Source organism: Cololabis saira, chromosome 1 (assembly GCF_033807715.1).
Source record: "Cololabis saira isolate AMF1-May2022 chromosome 1, fColSai1.1, whole genome shotgun sequence".
In the NCBI taxonomy this organism is placed as follows: domain Eukaryota; kingdom Metazoa; phylum Chordata; class Actinopteri; order Beloniformes; family Belonidae; genus Cololabis; species Cololabis saira.
The window spans coordinates 20,584,301-20,606,984 of NC_084587.1; the positions used below are offsets into that span (position 1 = coordinate 20,584,301).

Genomic DNA, 22,684 nt, shown 5'->3' on the forward strand with positions numbered 1-22,684 from the left:
TGATCAAAGAGGCAGAGACAGAGGTGGCTGGATGCCTCCCGCGACTAAAAAGCTGGATGTTTTGTGAGGACGGCAGAAAAAAAAAAAAAAAAAAAAAGAAAAAGACGATATTAGTTTGCTTCTCCCTCGTGGCAAAGCCGAGTGTGTTTTTGTGGGAGAGAAGTCAGTCGGGCCCCGCTGCTAGACTGCATCTTAACGCTTGAATGTCTTAACACATCACCCAGCAGACTGCTTTACCACATGTGGGTAAAAGGGAACGGGACGGGGGCCACCTTTTCCGAAGGACCGCTGACCTCCGAGCTGCATGGAGCACAAACTGAAAGGAGCAATGCGCTTGGAGGGAAAAAAAAAGAAAAAAAAAAGAGAGAGAGAGAGAGAGAGGCCGTGTTGCTTTTATGTACCTCTGCCGCCCTCCCTCTTTTCATGCCAGGATCTGAAAGCAGGCCCGCACGCCCGGCCCCTGCACCCAGTTTCCTGGGGAGCATTTTTCCTTCCCCCCCCACCTCAGACATGAAAAGCACCGACCTTCCTGCCTGGGGAAGAGTCCTGAGGGGCTGCGGGTGAGTCTGAGTGTGAGTATGAGTGTGTTTGTGTGCACAAGTTTAAAAAAAAGAGGAGGAAAGAAAAAAAAAGAAGAAGGGGGGGGTTGCAGTAACAGCGGGGCTGTGTGCTTGCGTGGTGCTGGGTTGTGCAGGGCAGGAGGCCAGCGCTTCACAAGGTCCAGCCGACACAAACACGGGGATTCAGAAGCAACTTGACCCCTTGCGCCCCCACCTCACCTCTCTCCATCCCCTCCTCTGCTCTGCCTGCTTCTACATTAGCGCTCAGGAATGCTGGCTGGATACTTTTTTTTTTTTTTTTTTTTGCAGGAAATGAAACACTCCTCTGTCCAGAGGGCGAGGGAAGGTTTAGTCTCCCCTGCTCTCTTTTCTCTCCCCCAATTCCTTTGCCTCTACGTACGCGATGGTGGGAGGGAGAAGGGGAGTCGAACAAGCTCTCACCCAGCTTTTGAAGAGTGGGAGGTTAAGATAACTGGCAGCGCCTCGCATCTCAATCGCTGCTTTCACCTCCCAGGCCAAATCAAAGCACCCGCAGCTGGGGCCCCCGCACGCCTTCCAGCCCTCTTTCCTTCATCCCCCGGCAACCCGTCCACCTCCTCGGTTCCCCTCACTCCCCAACTGTATGCCCTCTCTCTCTCTCTTTTTTGTGTGTGCCATTAAAAAGGAAAACACTGCCAACAAATTACTCTAAAAATAAGCCAAGTAGAGAGAGAGAGAGGTGTGCGAAGCCCAGGCCGAGATGCCGACTTCACCGCGGTGGAAAGATGAAGGGAGGTATTGGAAGAAGGGGCGCAGAGAGCGAGGGACTCATGTAAAAGCTCACTTGAGACCTGGATCTTAAGTTTTACAGTTCCTTTAGCAGTTAACGCTGTAAAAAGTTGATGATATCTGGAAACGACGAAGCAGTTAGCTACAAGTGCGGTTGCATAGCAACCAGTCGTAAACAAGCCAGCAGCCTGACGGTGCAGAAACCTGAAAATTCACTAGACCTTTTTGCAAAGTCTGTCCTTCAGACTTCGCAACTACAAGTGCAGGCTGAAATACCTGTCTGTTTCCTAATTAGGGATGGGCGGTATGGACTAAAACATGTATCACGATAATTTCCGGAATTTATCCCGATAACGATTAAAAAATACCAATTCAACTCCACCTTTGTAACTATAAATCTATCTCGCTCTCAGATCCGCCATGTTTGTTACACAAATCCTCATCAACGGGAATTTATTCTTTCTTTCTTTCTTTCTTTCTTTCTTTCTTTCTTTCTTTCTTTCTTTCTTTCTTTCTTTCTTTCTTTCTTTCTTTCTTTCTTTCTTTCTTTCTTTCTTTCTTTCTTTCTTTCTTTCTTTCTTTCTTTCTTTCTTTCTTTCTTTCTTTCTTTCTTTCTTTCTTTCTTTCTTTCTTTCTTTCTTTCTTTCTTTCTTTCTTTCTTTCTTTCTTTCTTTCTTTCTTTCTTTCTTTCTTTCTTTCTGGCTCATTTCCTTCCTTCCTTCCTCCTTTCCTCCCTTCTCCCCTTTTCTTCCTTCCTTCCTTCCTTCCTTCCTTCCTTCCTTCCTTCCTTCCTTCCTTCCTTCCTTCCTTCCTTCCTTCCTTCCTTCCTTCCTTCCTTCCTTCCTTCCTTCCTTCCTTCCTTCCTTCCTTCCTTCCTCCTTTCCTCCCTTCTCCCCTTTTCCTTCCTTCCTTCCTTCCTTCCTTCCTTCCTTCCTTCCTTCCTTCCTTTCTCCCTTCTCCCCCTTCCTTCCTTCCTTCTCCCCTTTTCTTCCTTCCTTCCTTCCTTCCTTCTTTTCTCCCTTCTCCCCTTTTCTCCCTTCCTTCCTTCCTTCTCCCCTTTTCTTCCTCCCTTCCTCCCTTCCTTCCTTCCTTCCTTCCTTCCTTCCTTCCTTCCTTCCCATTGCGGATTTAACGCAGAACCATAAATCATTTTTACACAAAAACTTTATCAAAGGGAATTTATCGTTTTTACCGCGAGATGACAATTTCTTATCGTGAGGAATTTTTTGGACGGTTTATCGTGAACGGTAAAATATCGCCCATTCCTATTCCTAATGCAATAAAAGGATGAAGGTGTCAACCATAGCCCCTTATTTCAACTTGAACTCGTCCTCATTCTTGACTGTACAACTGGCTCTGGTGTCTAACCTGACCATCCATCCATCATCTACAGCCCCTCACTCCTATTTAAGGTCACGGGGATCACCGGGAGCCCGACCCAGCTCTCTGCAGACGTGAGGTAGGAGTGCATCCCCGACCAGTCTGCGGTCCAGTCACTGGAATCCTTTTCCTCTTTGCAAAGAATGATCCTGGTTCCTCTGGATTTGATCCAGATTTCCAGGAGGCAGCACCGACGGACACAACTCCACTAGGATCAAGAAAAAGACGTACAGGGTGGCGTGCAGTGAACTAGGAAGGTCCGTGAATGACTGAAAAAAAACCCAACTTGTTGATCCAACGTGGGGTTTTGTTTTTTTTTTAAAGTTCTGCAACCAATTAGTCTGTTTTGATTAGTGGCTCCTGGACGCTGCTGCATGAGTCACTGCGTGAGGCTCTGCCTCTGCCCCATTACCATTTGTATTGTTCTGATTTATATTCTATTTACAAACAGCTGGATATGGCCGTGAACGGGAGGGGCGGGGCCGGACCCATTAACGGCTGACTCCGATAAAGCTTTCAGTCGCGATGCCCTTTAAGACCAAAAGGGGGAAATAAAATGGATACGCTCATTTTCAAAAGTTCCACCAAGAAAAAAAGTTTTAAAGCTCCAATCAAAAGACAGATTGTGGAGGGAGGGAGTGTATTTTCTGCAGGGGGCTAATCAGAACATCACAAATGAGTCAGGAGGGGCTGAAACTATGAGAGAACGCTGAGGAAGGACAGTTCCTAAGTTAAAAAACTAGGGAGTTAGGAAGGGTGGGGTTGGGTTGTGGTGAAAAAGGGGAATGGGGCTGGGTAGTCACCAAAACCCCAAACCTCAGGCATGTGTGGGTGAGACAGGGGGGAGCACAGGAGAGTGTGGGAGGAGGGGGGAGCGAGTGGGAGCCGTCACCCACATCTGAGGCGGCGGCGGCGCTGAGGGGGGGCGCCCGGGCAGCTGAAGTCTGGCCCCGTGCCCCCGCACAGCTCCGTCTGAGCCACTGCAGGCTGGAGGATGTCAGGAGGGAGGAGGTGCGGCACATTCAAAGAGACCATTCCCTCTGCTGTGGTCTCGCTTCAAAAGGCCCCCGCTGCCACTCGCATTTGGCATCGAGACTGGAGGAGAGGGGCAGGAGCGGGAGCGGCGAGGAAAAGTGGGGAAGTTAAAGAGGGAGAGGAACGAAGGGGAAACAAGAGCCGGGGCTCGAGTTTGGCCTCTCGCAACAATGCTCCGACCGGGGGGAGAAAAAAAAAAAGAACAAAACATTCCTTCCTTCAGCCCATCGGCCTGCACCATCATACCTGGAGACGGGACTCTCACGAGGGGAGCGCTGGATAAAAAAGGTCACAAATCCTCAGAAATACTGCAGCGCTTCGAGGACAAGGTGGGGTTAGGGCAGAGGTGGAAAAAGTATTAAAAAATTGTAATTGAGTAAAAGTATCTTTACTTTGCCTAAATCCTACTCAAAGAGTAAAAGTACTCATCTAAAAATGTACTCGAGTAAAAGTACAAAAGTACTTCATTTAAAATGTAATTTGAGTAAAAGTTACTTTCAGTTATTTAATGCAAAAAAAGGATGAGTCACGAATCAAATCCAGCACAAGTTGTTTTAATCAACTACGAGGCGTATTAAAGTATTAATTTAACATCCACACTTGTAAAAGCTCAGCTGAGCTCAGTAACATCATCTGTTTTAGGACTAGGTGAAACAATCCCGTTCATTTCAGGGATTGTTTCACCTAGTCCTAAAACAGAACAGAACTTTTACTTCCGCAGAACAGGACAAAAAGGACAGTCACAACCTGTACTGTAAAGTGCAAACTATTTTCAGTCATATTGTCCAACCGACAACACTAAAACCAGAATCGAAGTATTCAAACACAAAATAAAGTGCCCAATGCCCGCAGGATCCTGCTATTCACAATAAACCAAAAATAAAATGCCCACAAGATTTTCACCATAAATGTTGTACTCAGTAACGTGAGGGGGTTCAAATGTAGCGAAGTAAAATACTTGGGTCAAAATGTACTCGAGTAAAAGTAAAAATTACATATTTCAAAAACTACTTAGAAAATTACAAATTACTCATAAAAAGTACTCAATTACAGTAACGTGAGTAAATGTAATTTGTTACTTTCCCCCCCTGGGTTAGGGTTAGGTGGGTCAGGTACGGGGGCTTAGGGAGCGAGTGAAAGGCAGGAAGTAGAGAAGACATCACAAATAGCCACGAGACTGGACCCTCATACTGTTACTGCAGCTGGCCAAACCACAACACAATAGGGCCGTGACTCAATCAAAACAAATTTCACGCTCCAGTCTAAACAAGTGGAGCACCACTGCTACGTGTCCTCCTACACAAACACGGATCTTTAAGAGAGTCTTGTCCTCCTACCCCCTTTTTCTCTCTCAAAAAGCGTCAAATAAGCTTGTGAGATATGCAAAGCAGAGCGAGCGTTGTGGAGGTCAGGAGAGAGGAAGAGCATCTCCCGTTCCATTTCCTACCTCCAGTAATATTAGCTGAGGCACAGCTCCGATTTAAGCCAAAATTTCCATCTCCTGTCCCAAACCGCCAACCCACCCACCCCCCCATCCTCCCTCTGGTTTTTTTTTTTTCTTCCTTTTTCTTGGTGAACTCATTTCCAGTGTGCCGCTCAGAGCGAGACCCACAGTCAGTTTGTCGAGATCCGGATTCCATCCCCAATTATCTAAGGTCACTAATAAGGCAGGGTGTGGAGGCACTGGGCTGTGCCGCGGTGGCCCGGAGGCTCAGCGCCAAATTGAAACGACTCGGGAAACGGAGGCAGGCGCTGAATCTTGCCTAATTGCAGCCGAAGCGTGCGGCTGGCTGCCCCGATGTTTGTATGCGAGTGTCAGAGAGACAGAGAGAGAGGATGAGAGGCGACGAATAAAAGACAGAGGAAGAAGAAGAAGAAGAAGGAGGAAAAAAGGGGGTTGAAAATAAGAAATGGAGACAGAAGGATGAGTGGCAGTGGTGTGAGACTGGGTAAACTCAGAACTCCTGAGAATGTGGGATTTTCTTCCAGCCCTTCCTTTTCTCCTAACACACTCGCTTGCCTCATATCTTCCTCTTTCCCTCATCAAAGACTTTTGACAGCTGACGTCTGGCTGCACACATCAGAGGGAGCAGAGCCGGGGCACGGGCTGAGACAGGCGAGGGGGGTGGCCACCAATGCTCCAACAACGCTTTCTTTTATGTTTCTGAACCAAGACATGCAGTTAAACATGACCCTTGGCTTTCATAATCATTATAACATTTCAAAAAATAAAAATACACCCTGGTTCCTCTAAGTCATGTGCTTAAAAAAAAAAAAAAAAAAATCAACCTCTTGCACAAGCAAGAAAGTCAGGAAGGTGAAAAAAAGAGGCAGCAAACAAAACAGCATTGTTTTGAAAAGTTGAACAACATGACTCATGCAGTTTCTTGCCGAGTGTTTGCAGCTCCTTGGCTCTTGCTAGCCTGATTTAAAAAGCCACCTTTGTTAAAGAGCGTCTGCTGCTGCTGCCCCCCCCCCACCTTACAAAAAAAAAAGAAGAAAAAAAAAGAGCAGTGCGGCTGAAACAGGAGAAAGCCTTGAGGGCACGCATGTGTCTCGGCCAGATAACTATCTCAAAGGCTGTGAATCAGCAGGCTCAGTCAGACAAAAGGCTAACAGCACGAGAGGAAACAAGACAGAAAGAGACTAAATAAAAAAATAAAAAAAGAAGGAGGTGGGGGGGGGAGCAGAGGCAGGAATGAAGGAGGAGTAGGAGTGAGTAAGTGAGTTTAGTAAGGACCGAAACTCGGCTGGGGCGCAGAGAATCGAGGAAAGAGACAGAAACCCTCGTAATATCGGAGTGGCGACCTCTCAGAGAGCCAGCTGTGTGGCGGCCTCACTGTTTGACACACTAACGATAACAAAGGGAGCCAAGATCAAGCCATAAATCACTGTTCTGCAACTCAACGCCTAGTTTACCTCATAGGTGTGAAAAAAAAAAAAAAAAAAGGAGGCCACGAAAGATGCCGATATGACACCAACCACACCAAAGTCTCTCTCCTTCCTTCACTATGACTGTATAACACGCAGAAATAAAATCCGATGGGCCTAATATTTGAACCTTCTCACACTTAAGTGTCCTCAGAAGTCAACTCATTAACAAAATTTCTCTTGTATATATTAAAAAACTAAAAACTCTAAGGGAGAGACAGATGGGATGGAGGCTGGGATGGATGAAAAAAAAAAAAAAACAGACATACGAGTTCATTTAAAAAGACGTTTTTTGGCGTCTACAGCTAGCTAACCTCAATCCAGCTCTTTGGGATCTGCATAAATTGAGGGCTTGGGGAGTTGTGGCAGTATCCTTGGCATTATGCATATTAGTTTAAGGCTGTCACTAAGAATCAGCAAGGGTGTCCATCCCGCTGCGGCTAGGCGCTGCTAATTATTGGATCAGAGATAAAGTTCTTTTTAGCGCTTGCACTCACTGCGTTTTGAAAACCGGCTGTGTTGAGGAAAAAGGGGGGGGGGGGAATAGAGAAAAGAAAGAAAGAGAAAAGCGAGCCACGGGGTCAAGAATCGATCAAGTGGAAAACCTTTGTCTGGTTGGGGCGATTTTGACGCAAGACCAGATTTGTCACATCTGCCTGGCTTCTCCTGCTGCCAAGAAGGAGCGGAATAACAGGATGGTACCGCACTCACAGGGAGGGAGAGGAGAGGAGCGGATGGATGGAAGGAAGAGAGGGGATGCAGAGTGAGTAAGGAAGACTGAGAGTGAAAATAGAGTTGCTTTTTCCACTCTGGAAATGCTAATTCCTCTTACGTAAAAAGAAAAAGAAAGCAGGTGACAGTTGAGCAAGAGGCTGACGGGAGTTGATATGAATCAATACTTCTCGATATGCTGAAAAGAGAGATGAGTAGTGCCTTTGTTATGAGAGTATTACAGACATCTTGAGACCCCAGATACCGTGAAATCTTATTAAAAAGAAAAAAAAAAAAAAAAAAAGGTATAGCATCTCATTAACTTCTTGCCAAAAAGCTCCTGGATCCAACTCTGCTTTACAAAGGACGCAGAGAAAGACGACACGTGTAGTCCATATGGGGCTGAGCTGACATCCCCACCTCCACCAGCAGTAAAAAAAAAAAAAAAAACTGTTAAACTGTTTTCAGATGTATTATTTAGTCTGTGTACAGAAAACACAGACTGGGTGAGCTGCCTGATTTATTAAGAGTTTATTTTTCAAAAACACTCCTTGTTGGGGAATTTTCCAAACACATGGCGGAAGACGAATAAGTCATAAACTTCTGACTTCTGACAACATAAGATCTTTCATCCAACCAGCGTTCACACAAAAACTGTTTAACTGACCCGATACTGAATACACACACACATGCACACGTGCACAAATGCATGCAGAAAAACCCAACACACAAAGCACAGTCCGTCTTCAGGCCCAAACACTGCTGACACGATGACTATGGTGAGGTTAGGGTGGACCTGTTTAGGATTAGTCTGTGAGAAAGAGCTCTCAAGTAAGTCAGTGTTTAGCAGTTTGAAAAGAACATGTATTGAGGTGGACCAGACAGGGAGGGCATAGAGGGGGTTTCTTACCATGGTCTCAGATGTACGCCGTTTTCATTCTCTGGCCTGTACCTGCAGAAAATTGCATCCTTTTTTAAAACTCTGGGAGATATCTGGACGGTGTGTATCATAACCATCCATCTTGCCTACATAGTGTACAGACCAAAATAAAAAGTACTTCGCATTTTACTTGTGATGTAATTCTCAGTGGATTACAGTTGCAGAGCTAAGAGGAGCCTCAAAAGCACAGCTAAACAAGGTCAGCAAAAAAAAAAAAAAAAGACATACTATTGTGCAGCAGGCAAACAAAACGGTGCAAAGCCCAGAATCTGTAAGTAGTCGTAAGAATGGACAGACTAATCCCAAAGTAGGTGTAACGGTGTCAAAGCAGGGATGGGATGTGGGAGAAGGACAAATGGATGAAGAGATGTTCGGTACACAAAAGAGAGTTAAGTCAGAGTGCTGATGGCAGGCGACATTACTGTGATTGCTCTACTTTTAGTCAGTTTGAACCTCTTTAATGAGTGGTGGCTTGTTTTACAGCTTTTCAAGGCATGCATTAGTTATACTGTAGATGCTGGTGTGTACACTCAACTACAAGATGCAAGGAGGAGGAGGAGAAGAGAAAAAACCCTGAAGATAAAACAGTGCAGGGACTGCTGCTTACCTGCGGCCGATTCCTGCATCTTCTCCCTCTTCCGCTTCTTCTTCTTTCCCTAAAAAATATACAAGGAACGCATAAAGTGTGGCTCCAGCACTCACGCTCACTAGACCACTCTGATATCCTGCTGCTGACTGCCATGTTCACTCATCCCCTGCTGGACATCCAACTAGCATCCCCCAGACTCCAGACTCCACCGCTAAAACGCAACACTGAGAGGGACTGACCAGTCAAGCGCAAGTCAGGTCTGATACAGGTGAGCTTCGGCTGCTCTGAGCCGATTTTAAACCATGAAGACTAATCATTTTCAGTGAGTTCCCTTTCCAGCTGAGCAAAAGATGTTTTTTTTTTTTTCCAATATTGGTTACTCAATATTTACCTCCAAAATCCCTAAAATGACTAATATTGATGTGAGGTGCAATTAAAAATGTTCACTATACTAGTCAGCTCAGCGGCTAGGATGAGCGCCACTCTTCTTCCAGTGAGGTGGTGGGAAGTGTGTGAGGATTTATAGCTTACGCTAAATCCCCAGGGGGGAGACTATAGGTATAGATAGCAGCACTGAGTCGTTCTAGTCAAATATGAGCAGCACTTTGGTTTCCTGCTGCAAAGTCTGCTAATCCACTTATTCATGAACTAATCTGCCTTCTACTGCGGCGGCAGATGGGGAAGAGGAGAGACCTAGTGAGTGTGGGTGAGAGAAAGGATGACAGAGGTGATACAAAGCAAAACTGCGAAAGCTGCACAGCCGCCATGCCAGTGTGTCGCCTGTTTTGAGTGTTCTAGGCACGACGCGCTCCCTGCATACAGCTGATGGTTTTTATGGAGGGAGCAGTCAAAGAACAGCTCTCACACGGATAAAAACCTACATAATTACCTGAATGAGTCATATTTCTATCATTCTGGCAAGAAAAAGTGAAGAAATACACTCTTGCACTACATTTGCCCAATAACCATCAAACGCACTTTAAAAGCTAGAAATGAGGTGATGTTGGACCAATCGCTGCTTGACGTTATGAGTTGTTAACCATGTTGCATTTTGGGTTCTGAAGGGGCAGAAAACTCCCGGCCTCAAATAATAAGATAGGAACTTTGGAAAATAGTCAGAATCGGAATCAAATCGTGAACATGGCACTGTTTGGTCGGTATAGATTAGGGAAAAAGAAGAGGCTACATAAATGTGAATGCAGTGGGTTCAGAATATTCCAGAAAGGGTAAATTGATTTAAAATTGATAAGCATCACTCAGTCAGTATGTTTAAACAAATGATGAACTTCATTGTTGTTTGACAGAAAACCAGTGAGCAAAATGCAGAAGAAATAGCATCGCACGTCCTAAAATACAACACTACCCTGAGATAAATCTAGATCAATCCCAGCAGCATCTCCAAACTTTTACTGAACTGGATTTAGTTGTTGCACATTCGGCACAGCTTCAGTACTAAAGAAGAGGATTACAGAAATTAACTGTGTGTAATAGAGGAAAAATGTGGCTTATTATGTTTGTTTTAACCAAATATTACGCTAAAAGATGTTCGTTTTGTTTGTAACTACATTCAAGTTCCCTATTATAGGTTAACCTCCTCTCTTGCAAATTTCCTGTTTATTTCCATTAATCAACAATTCCCGTGGTTCATTTCCAACTCTAAATTTTACCTCCCTAGTCATTCTTCAGCATCTCCCTCTCAGCGTAAGCATTTTGGCAGCGGTGACTCGGAGGCAGAAAGAGGAGGGATGCTGTCGGTGTCCGAGGGGAGGCAGATAAACACCACAAAAGCACTTGGTGGTGGAGTGAATGTGAGTGCCGGAGCCACACTTTTAATAAAAGCCGGTGCTCTCTCTCTCTCAGAAAATCATACACGTCACATACTCAGGGATAGGCTTAGAAAGCAACCAATCACGCACACACAAACAGACAGGTCTGCACAAATACAGATTGTGATATATGCACTCTGAATAATAATAACAATAATAATAATAATAATAATAATAATAAATATTAATAATAATTAATAATAATAATAATAATAATAATAATAATAATAATAATAATAATAATAATAATAATAAAAAGGGGATGCATCTGTCTAGATCTAGCTCAGCATCCCACATTAACAAACAGGCAGCTGCTGCCGCTGTGAATGCTCAGCCTAACAGTCACTTTGACATCCGGAGCTCCATGCTGATATGGAACATCAAAGCCCGGTCGAACCATTATCAGGTAATTTTCACTCACAGTGCCAATAACATTGTCCATGACACTACAATCCATTTTAGTGCAGATGGTACTATAACAACGTTATGAATTACACATTAGGCCGAAACAAGGGCTCTGTAAATGAACCCCATTAGCATGACCACTGGGAAGTATGTTTTTTTTTTTTTTTTTGGTGGGCCATTTATGCAGAAAGTCATGCAACGCAGACATACACAGGAAAAACACTCGCGCGCACCACTGCCAGTCTGTTCTGTTGATACTTACATAGTTGTCTCGAGCGGACCAGCCTGGGTAGAGCTGCATGTGGAGCTGCCGTTCCTTGCGGGCTAACTCATAATACTTAGCTTGCTCTTCCCGAGATAAAGCATGCCACTGTTTTTCGGTACCAAAAGACATTTAGGAGGGAAAAAGAACAAAAAAAAAGAAGAAAAAAACAGCAGTCAATTACTAGCATGCACTGCATGTTTCCTGCATAAAGAAGTATGTTGGTGTTTTGGTGAAGTGACAAGAGAAGAAAAAAACAAAAAAAAAACATTTTTCCACATCTAAACATTAGGGGTAGAGGGAAAAAAAACAGGGATAAAAGAAAACGAAGAAGAGGGAAACATGATGAAGAGATTAACATGCGCAAGAGTCAGAGAGGGGAAGAAAAACTTTGATTTCATATCAAAACACTGCTTCCAATTTAGCAGCACTTTTTAGTCAGACTGTGTCAGCAAGCAATTACCCTCTGTAGGCCACAAACTAGGCTTTGCTGTGGCTGGCTGCCTAGGCCTATTCGTTAAGGTTTTTAACATGGCTCTGTGGTTCCAGTCTTCCCCCAATCCTCAGAAGGGACAAATTTTGTCATTTCCAACCATGCCATTATCCAGGCATATTTTATTGAAAGCAATTTGATTAAATGTCACGTAGATAGGCAGACTATCTGCGCTGTTGAGAGGGAAATAATTGGCATGGGCAATCATTATGACAATCATAACAACTGGTTCATAAAAGACTATGTTAATACAGAGGGGAATCTTTGTACTTTTTTTCCCCCCCCAACTAATTGGGATCGGTGAGGGCCGTGGCCCAAACTGCTGATCTCTTAGTGGTTTAAGTTAATATGTGAAGTTAAACTGCAGAAGGAAGGCAAATGAGTCCGGTGTACGAGGCTGCAGCGAGAAACGACCTACCCTTCGTCCCAGGATCTGATTGATGGCGGCGCTCTCTTTCAACGTGCACTCGGCGACCACGTTGGCGCGCATCTCTTTCATGTAGAGCATGAAGGCGTTTAGCGGCTTCTTGATGTGCGGCTTTTTGGGCTCCTGCTCCTTTCTCTGTTCGTGCTGGGGCTTCCTGTTAGGCAAAAAAAAAGAACCCCTAACAACGCAGATAGAGGTGAAAAAAAAATGGTTTGAAAATGAGCATAAAAGAATGGAGCAAAAAAAAAAAAAAAAGGCGGAAATTACAGTGACGTGATGGTGTGAAGAGCAGCATGGGTCTGACTGCTTTCAGTCTACGGTGAGGCAGCGTGAGAGGGGCTGCAACGTGACGGGCCCCTGCCTCTAATCATGACCAGTTGTACAGTCGCTGGCCTTCATGCGGAGAGAAATGACTTAACCAGTAATGGCAACCAAACCTTGTTGTCCACAGAACATTGGCAACTGCTTAAAACCAAATCTCCCCCACTGAAAAACACTCTCATCCCACTCCTGATTTACTTTCCACCAGCCTTTTTTGATAGTAGTGCAGTCTTTTTTGGAAAAGATGGCCATGAATAATGGAAATATCAGCCACTTCAAGGCCCTCATAACACTTCCTACTGTATGCACTGTGGAAGTGAATCCAGCTCGTCCGAGCTCTAATCTCAGACCTGTATCTGTTGTCGGCTGAGAGTGCTGCGACCCCCCGAGGCCAGAAGAAGCACGGACCTCTTATCAGAGGAGCACATGCCCTCGCTGCTTATCAGCTCACATCAAGAGAAGAAGAACGAGGCGCCGACTGGAGGTTTGTTCAGCCGTGGCCAACTGCAGTCGTGGCGTGCTCTAATACTTGGAAGTGCACCATCTTGGAATACTGCTGAAAGAGCAGTGACGGCACGGGATTTAAGACGTGTGTGTCTGAGTGAAGTCATTTGGGCTCGGGAGACTCACATGTGCATGATGTCAGTTTCATGCGGAGGCTCGTGTTTGATCTGTGGGTTGACGATTGCCGGGTGGGGGATACCGGTGGCGTGGGGACCAGGGGGGCCGGGCACCATGTGGTGAGAGAACCTGCAATAGGAATTATACAAATAGTTTTAGTTTTTGTCTTATGGACTTTCTGAAAAGTCAGAAAGAACAATCACGACAAGCTTTGAAGATAACCAGGGCTTTTATGTTATTACATTACAAAAAAGGAAGAACTCTGCATACAAGGACCCAATTGTGGCAATTAATAAATGAGGGGAGCGTCAAGGTTCCTCTTATGGTTTGGGGTTTATTTTTGTCCCCGTTTTCCTTTGAAAGTCTGTGTCCTTGTGTTTTAGTTATTAGCCTGACTCCCCTTGTCCCCATCTGCCCTGATTGTTTGCACCCGTGTCTAGACGGTGTTAGTATATCTGGTCATGTCTTTCCCTTCTTCCTCCCTGCTGGTCCGTACTGATTTTTTCATCCTGTTGCGTCCTGTTTCCTTGGGTTCTTCATGTTTAGTTTCTGGGTTTTTTTTTTTTTTTTTGAGTTTCAGTTCTGAGTTTAGCTTCCTTATGGTTTATTCTTTTCGGTATCCTTTCATTGCAGCGCTTTTGTTTAAATAAATGACTTTTCCCACCTACTCCTGATGCCTCCTCTCCTACATTTGCATCCTGCTTCCACTCTACAGTCTCCATACTCTGACAGCTCCACCAGTTACACGAGTTTCCCTTTGCAACGGACCTTAAAACATGCCTGCAAACTAACGTTGCTTTTTGGCGTCATGTGCCGATTGAGTCAAAATGTCACATGAGCCGTGTATGAGAGAGCATCTTCACCATAACACATCTTTGGTGGAACGTAACACTCGCAGGTACGAGGCTGCCAAACTGTTTAGCAACGTCTTACAACGTCCAGTTAGAGGGCTTTTATTGTTGGAGAGTTACCTCAAAACAAACGTTGGCGTCCATTGAAGTCTGGTTCAAGTAAGCGTGACAAATTATCTTAATTTCACCATGTAATGGGAACGAAGCAATACCCCTTCCTTCACTGTGATTGGCCGACAGACTCTGGTGTAGATGTTGAGGACCTCCAAATGAGCGTTTATTTGATAAGCGATTTACGTGAATTATATTTTGATTTAAAACGGCGAATGTTGCAGAAAGTGACACGAATTTGCAGGCATGGCAGGGAAACCTATTGTGGTCCAGAGCATTCCTTTTGGTTTCTTTTCCCCATCTTTTTTATAATTAACTAACGATACGTCAGAAAATCTGTTAGATTATTCTTCAGTCATAATCAATGACTGAACTCTTCTCATCAGATAGGGGTCCATAATGCCTGTATCTCAATATTCCACTATGTTTCAACACTCCTGTCATCATACTGTGTGTCTGTTATAAAAAAAAAAAAAGACTAAAAAGCATTGAATTTACGGAAAACCAGTTTCTCGTACTAAAAAGTCAATAAGAGATAATGAAACTTTAGAAAAGATGGAAGTCTCAGAGAGAGGAGTGTCTCCAGATCGCTTCGAGGGAGGTTAAGCAGCCACATGGCTATGCAGAGGCACGCATGTGGTGATGTGTTTGACATGTGCTGAGCATACAGTGGACGATCGTGGTTGAAGCCACAGCAGGAGCGGCCAGAGGAGACCTCCCTGTTGGAGGCTGCTGCAGGCCAGCATTTCTCCTCCGCCTACAGTACATGAAGCTGTTGCAGCATTAGTGTCCATACGGTGTGAAAAAGCAGGACATCAACTGCTCCTTGTCAGCATTAGACAAAAAAAATTTAAATAAAATAACAAACTACTTTTTGCCGTCATGTGTTTGAGACTCACCAGCCCAGAGGTGGCGTGATCTGCCCCACTCCTCCAGGGGACAGCGAGTAGAAGTTGGGCATGTCTGGTCCTCCATGATGCCTGGGCATTCCTAAAGAACAATATACAAGTATTAGATTTGCAAACTACAGATATTCATGTTTGAATACTCTGAGTGACGGCAAAAAATTAGATAATAGTTCAGACTCTCGCATGGACATGCACAGGCTTTTCAAGGGACTGTGGCTCTTAAAGGGACACCCCCTTCTCCCACCACAAGTTTAGATTTCACACATCAGGAAATACATTCATCATCTGTAAGCATAACATTTATTTTTCTTTTCCAGATTCATGCAATTATATCAATAAAGTGTGTTAGATAAGAATGTATTGCTCAGACTGTTTATTGTAGCTCCTAAGCTGCAACTGAACTCCGCCTCTCGAGCTGAACCCACTTTCAGACACTCCCCCTCAACAGACACCAAGTCAAGTATTTCCTCTTTAAAATAAAATAAAAAAATACTCAAAAAAAAAAGAAAGAAGTGAAAACTGAAATATTCAAACAAATATACAAACAAACTACCAAAAGCAGCTTATTTCACCTGTTTCACTTTGTAAGGGTTGCTGGAGCAGATCATTGTGTTAAAAGATATTGATAATGGTACAGGCTTTCAGCTGCTACTCACTTACGTAGTAACTAAACAGTTTCTCATTAGTCACACTTAATGTGCTGGTCAGGAAAGAGAAGAGTATATATATATATATATATATATATATATATATATATATATATATATATATATATATATATATATATATATATATATATATATATATATATATATATATATATATATATATATATATAAAAATCCCTTTAAGATGAGACAACGAGACAATAAACTGTGCACGTCCTTGGAGTCTCGCGTTTCCAAAACTAATGATGTTTTCAGTTCTGGGTGCATATTGTTTGGCTGAATATTTTCTGATTTCATACAAAACTTTGCAAATGTTTAATCCATTGTATTTTCTGCAAATGTTGAGATGAGGTATCCGAACTGTACTGTACTAAGTCCACTAGCTATTAAAAGAATTTTAACGCATGACAACTGAGTAAACTGGACTGTATTTTTATCCAAAAACCGTATAAGTTGACCATCCCTGCAGTAGTCCAATCCACACCCGCCAACCTACATCACCACAAGTCAAGGGCAGCCCACGTGTCGGGGCGTGAACATAGTTGTACACCTCATATTATTAACCCACCGAAAAGGATAATATTTTGCCCCATTAGCTAAATTCCTTCCTGTGTGTTGCAGCCTCTTTAAGCTGGATAATTGAGGCTTCTTCCTCATGGCACGCTCTGAAGCTCTCCCTGCAGACGGAGGATTGACTTGGACTAACTCTCAGGACAAAAGCTTCTCCATCGTCAGCGCCTACTGAGCTTCAAGGTCAGGGGGTCCATTTTTCGTGACAGAACACTGGAAAAATTGAGCTGCTGGATGACAAACATCTGCCTGACTTTATGCTTTCTTTTCGAAAGCTATTTGCTTTTCCACTTTCGAGCAGGGCAAGTGGATGTCAGGAAATACTGTTCATGCACAGACAAGTGGAATGTGCCTACATGTGTACTGAAACACACACACACACGCGGAAAAAAAGAAAGAAAAAAAGATTAGCACCATGCTCTAAACCCTGCTGGAGCCACGCTTCTCCCCCTGCTTCCATTTTTTTCCTCTTCCTCCTCCTTTACTCCAGGCTGTGATCTGAAGGGACCTGCCCTCCTTTGAGAGGCAGGCCGAGTGGGAGGCTGGTATCTCCAAAGGCAACGTTTGGGACGCTGGATATACAGCACGGAGAGCGCGGCTCCCCGCTCACTAATCCACCACCTAACACTGCTTTAGGGCCCTCCCGAGGGCAGAAGAGAAGGAGGCAAGGGGTGAAGCAGCAAGGGAGGAAGAGAGAGCCCCGGCGTGTTAACCTTGTCACTCACACCTCTATGATGCCTAATTACTCACCCCCCACCCCCCGCTCCCTTTTACATTCCCACCCACATCCAACAAAGCTTTGCAGGCGTATTTTCTCTCAGTAACAGCAACACAAGGCCTGGACGGAGTCGATGTTTAAGTCTGAATGATGTATATGTTGTTTTTTTTTTTTTTAAACAAAGCGTGATATAAAAAAAGGTTCACTTGAAAAAAATGAGCAAAGCTTCCCCACCACCCCATCCCGCCGCTCGACCTTCCATCCCACGTAGCGGCCCTGTGCATATTAGAGCTCATAATGAGAAAATCCATGATTGTTTTTCATAATTAACGAGCAGATCAAAGTCTGAGCCCACTAAGGGAAGCAGAGCAGCAATTGGTCGATATGAGAGGGAGAAAAAGAGCGAGAGGGACAGCAAAAAAGAGAATGAGAGAGATTTCGTTTTAAGCATCTTCGGCTTAGCTTTACTGACACACACACACACACACACACACACACACACACACACACACACACACACACACACACACACACACACACACACACACACACACACACACACACACACACACACACACACACACACACACACACACACACACACACACACACACACACACACACACACACACACACACACACACACACACACACACACACACACACACACACACACACACACACACACACACACACACACACACACACACACACACACACACACACACACACGCCTGGGGAAATCATTTGCAGCTAATTCTGCAACTGGATTGCTTGGACATGGATGTCTGTTGGGCTGCGAGTGCCAAGATCAAATAGTAAGAAAAAGACCCCCAAGTGGTTCTTCCTGCTCATCATTGTCAGAAACAAAGTTAACGGAAAAAAACAGAGACCGTTTTATTACGGACTGCAATACAAAAACAAAAATATGACATCCAGCGCATCTACTGTTCTTTTATTGTTTTTAATACCTGTTTGTTCTTTGATGCTTCCATTAGAAAAGAAAATATTCCACCACATGTGTCAGATGCCTGACATATGTGGAGCACGGTTTCTTTACATGTCCCGCTCCCTTCATCTCACAATGCTATGTCCCTTGCGTTCAAGCTCTGCATCGTTATTTATAGCTGGTCCCTCAGAGACTTCTACCCTCATCATCATCGCCTACATCCTGTCTGATCCCCCCCCCTCCCTCCTCCTCTCCTCCTCTCCTTTTCAACTGGCTTTCGCAGGAGAAGAAAGCAGAGAACAGCAAAAAAGGTGCGGGACAAAACTATGTTTGGCCCACGTCTTTTTGAGCATCAGTGAGAAGCTGCCAGAGTCTCCAGCTGCGCGGGGCTGAGGAGCTCGTCCAAACGGCGGAGGAGCTCCGCTGCAGCTGTCAAGAGCTTGCAGCTTGAAGTTATTCCTGAGAGGCAACGGGTGCAGAGGGAGAGGGCAGCAGAGCTCAGCGCAGCGTCCCATGGGCCTGCCGCAAATTAATTCACGCTTAGAGATGATGGAAGGATGACTTTGCTGTGACATATTTCCGTTTGTGTATCTCTACTGATTCCTGACAGTGTTGACAGTTGTTTAAAAAAAGAAACAAAAACCCACACACAGTTATCTCTGCCAAGTCAAACTGTGATATTTTTAGTAAACTTCCTATATTTAAAAAAAAAGCAACCTTTTTCTTCGCAAAACTTCAGATTCAGATGCTTGTGTCTTATGTTTCCTTATATAAATAGAGACATCCTAATTGCTTATTTGTAGCAGAATGAACAGATTTTCATAGTAGGAAAAGCAAGCACTGGCATCAGTTTAGTTTTCTGCAGCAGTTGCATCAAACCTCAATCCGTATTACCAAAATTATCAGCATTTTACATGAATATATTGAACCTGTTAAGCAACATTCCCCTTTCGTGCATTTCTCTTCCAGCCTGGTGCCATATTCCCATCACTTGTTTTGTCTCCTGTTCATCTTTCCTACCTTGTTTGTTGTTGGCATCTTGGGGGTGATGGCCAGAATGCGAGCCCGGAGCGAAGTGCTCGTCGCTGTACGTGATCAGCGGGGTGAGTGGGTGGACTGCATGGGACGGCTGCACCACGGGGACTTTGTTGGACTGGAGACACATACAATTGGATTGTTAAAAAACGACAAATAATACAGGCTGGATCATTTCAGAAGCCTGAACTTCCTCATTCCATTACGTCACGCAGGACGTCACACAGCAAATGTGGTACAGGTGGATACGTCTTCAACAAAAATCCCTCAAAAAAAATGCAGGTGAAGTTTACTAGGGGTGGGCAAAAATATCGATATGGCAATATATCGCGATACTTTTCCAGCCGATTCAATATCGATATTCAACATTTGAATATCGATTTTTTTTTATTTTTTTTTTTATTTTTAATATTTTTTTATCCCCGATTTTTTTCCCATTATATCACCCAGTGCTCCTACCTAAGTGACAGTCCAGGGCATTGCCACTCTCTACCAACCCTGGGAGAGCCCTGCACTGAGCTCAGGTTTTATTTCACGTTTTATTTCATTTTATAATTTATTTTTTATATAACACAATTGCCTGTCCTTAAAAAATTAAAAATAATGGACAGATGTTTATTTATTTATGGATTTATATCTATACTGACTGATCACTGTGCCTGTCCTTGGTTTTAGTACCCATCTTTCTTGTGTTTATTATCATTTGCCACATGATTAAAGCAACCTCATACTAAATTTAATGTTAATTTCATATGATGTAAATAATATGAAAAGCATATACAAATATGTTGTAACTTTAGCTTGTATAGTTATAATAAAACATTGTTTTGACTCAGTTTGTCCCATGAATTGTCACTATAATCTGATGAACGTGCAACTTGGATTTTAAGATCCATCACTATCATCTGATGTACATTTATACAACTTGGATTTTAAGATGTGTAATGCATTTTTTAATTTTTCGGTGAACTATGTAGAATATAATAATCGGGATATCGCATAATCGGGATATCGCAATGTGTATCGTATCGCTCAAGTATCGTGATGCGTATTGTATCGTGAGGTCCTTCCCAATACCCACCCCTAAAGTTTACACACTTTGATCAAGAAACTACTACTACGCAAAAAAAAAAGCCCGGCAGCTCGAAACTTTGTTAAGCCTAGGTCAGCGGGACTTAGAATCTCACTCCCTGAAGAAAGGGAGAAAAACAAGTCAAAGAGGTGTGTGTGAACATATGAGAGAGAGAAACAGAAAGCAAGATGCTAGCAGAAGAGGAACACGTAGGAGAGAGTCGACGTGAAGGAGCGAGCGATGGAGCAAAGAGGGGAGAGAAATGAGAGGCTTGCAAGGTAGAGTTAGAGCAGAGGTCTGTGGCGGGAGATCAAAGGCAGTCATTAGCCGGTGAATAAGGGGAGTTCATTACAGAGCAAGACCCGGGGGAAGGAGAGATGAGGGATGGCGGAGGAGGAAGGGAAGGGGGGGGGGTTGACTATGGAGAGAATGCGTGAGTTAGACAGATGTCTGCAGTGGTACTTAATGCTGGGGTAATCACGTCAACGGTGGCCCGGCCACAGAGCCCTCATCCCCAGCTGACTCGGAGCGATCTTGCAGTACCCCCAGACAATTAAAAAACAGACCAAAGCAGGCCCCGGGAAAACACCAAGCCAAGAGAACTTACACGCTTCGGGTGCTCTCTAAACACATGGGAGTGCTTAGCCAAGCTAAATCCATTCTTCAAAATCTGAGCCCAGAGCCCAGAGCTGGAGTCCAAATATCACACCTCCACAGGATATATGGCTAATCAGAGAAACGTCCGTTTACCTCCAGTTTCACTGAGATTCGCTGTGGCTTCTTGCACAGAAACACTTGATTTCAGTAAACAAAGGTTTGAGGAGACAATGCGAAACAAAACCCAAATTGCTTTTATTAACTCCCAGTTTGTCGTCCGATTATGCCGATGTGACATTCCTGCAGTGCTAAGTGGAGACCGGTTTCCAATCTCGCCCACTCCCACCATGCACACATGAAAATCCTCAAACACAGGAGGCTGGAATGTCTGAGTTTTCCCTGAACCTTGTGCAGACTGGCACGCGGTTCAGTTAAGACCCCCGTCCCCTCTTACTTACTCTCCCCCTCCTCCACATCTTTTGGGAATGTTGCACCCAGGACCACAAAAACAGTGCTTTGTGCACAGGTTTCCCCAACCGCAGGCATCACTCACATCAAAACAACATGAATCTAGCCAGAAAAGCTAAGAAGGGCGGGATTCAAAAGCGTTTCCAGCTCTCAGTCAGCTGAAAAGGGGTTTGTGATCCAGGTCACAATGAGTCAAAGGTGACGGGCTAATCTGTGGGCAAGGGAGTGTCCGGCCTCATCCAACAGAGCAGAGGCTTCATTAATAAGGCCACTAAACCTAAAAGGAGGCTGGAGAGACGCGGACATGCCTACACCAGAGGCTAAATAATAGCATTCTCACCCATATTATTTTACGCCACCTCACTCCCATCTGTTATCCGGTGGGAAGGAGATAAGAACCTTGGAGCCATTATAGCTCCAAGTCTTCTTGGACTCCTCAGGCAAAAAGAAAATAAATAGTGGAAATCAAAGCCATTCTCTAATGTTCTCTAATGCTCGTTTTTGTTTTACTGTAGCGCAAAAAAGGTCTTTTCGACTCTCTAGCACCTAGAATTCTAGAGCTTTCTGCCATGGAAGAAAAGCCCACACATCTCCTTCTCCTAGTTACAGCTGTCATCTTCCATTACTCTCAACTTCTTAATAGACTGCTCCCATTGAGACAGAAAGCAGACTGGAAAAACCTGCAGGCCTCTGTGACCAATGTAGGGTATATGGCTATTTGGGTGCACAGCTATACTAACTGCACGCCCCATCAAGCCATGCTTACCTTTGGAATAAGAAGAAAAACCACCAATTACCAATTCCAATACAATACCATCATAGAGATCTATGTAAGCAAAATGTGTTGAGATTAAACCATAAATTGTTGACCCCTCCTACTTGATATCATGGAAATATGACGTGCCAACGGTCGTTACAAAGCTGCGGTTTTACCACAAGACAAAATGCTTCTATCCTGTTCCTGGACCAAATAGCTGGAGACAGTCAGCTGTCAGACAGGTCATGCAGCGGTTCAGCAATTTGATCCCAACTCTTCCCCTCCCAGACCGCGAAAGTCCTCCGCAGCAGCAGCAGCAACAGGACTATCGCAATAGAGGGCAGCCATGTTTGAAGTCCCCTTTCATTGCATAGGAGAAATAATAGGCTTAGGATCTTTCTATTCATATTTTTTTTTCTTTCCAGGGAGAGCAAAAGAAGAGAGGTGGCAAGGTCTGAAAAGGAAAATGTTCCATTTGTAATTTCATATCCAGGCTTGGCCGGCCCTTTTAAAAGCAACCCTTCAGATGTGGTTTTAAGCGAAATTCATTGTGCGGAGCTCGAGCTGGCAGGAAGCCCTCCGTGGACGACACACTCCAGTGTGTTTCAGCAAGGAAAGCCAGTGGCTTGACTTACCATCTGAAATTGGGGAAGGGGAATCCTCCTTTCTACTTTTTGAATTCTTTTTTTTCCTCCCTTCATTTATGGTTTA

At 44.2% G+C, this 22,684-nt stretch overlaps 1 protein-coding gene across 7 annotated transcripts in view; it reads right to left on the bottom strand.

Annotated features, from left to right (window-relative positions):
* Positions 1 to 22,684, bottom strand: part of lef1 (lymphoid enhancer-binding factor 1) — a 48,543-nt gene that overhangs the window by 3,678 nt on the left and 22,181 nt on the right. For 3 of the 7 annotated variants that reach the window (XM_061717565.1, XM_061717580.1, XM_061717556.1), the window contains exons 4-10: positions 19,065 to 19,197; positions 15,131 to 15,221; positions 13,279 to 13,398; positions 12,319 to 12,505; positions 11,408 to 11,515; positions 8,933 to 8,981; positions 8,296 to 8,337 (exon numbers count right to left, since the gene is read on the bottom strand). In XM_061717565.1, the coding sequence (XP_061573549.1) occupies positions 8,303 to 8,337; positions 8,933 to 8,981; positions 11,408 to 11,515; positions 12,319 to 12,505; positions 13,279 to 13,398; positions 15,131 to 15,221; positions 19,065 to 19,197 (723 nt within the window). In that variant the 3' untranslated portion in view covers positions 8,296 to 8,302. The remainder of the gene's footprint in view (positions 1 to 8,295; positions 8,338 to 8,932; positions 8,982 to 11,407; positions 11,516 to 12,318; positions 12,506 to 13,278; positions 13,399 to 15,130; positions 15,222 to 19,064; positions 19,198 to 22,684) is intronic. The other 4 variants (XM_061717597.1, XM_061717588.1, XM_061717611.1 and 1 more) reach the window with 3 other exon arrangements.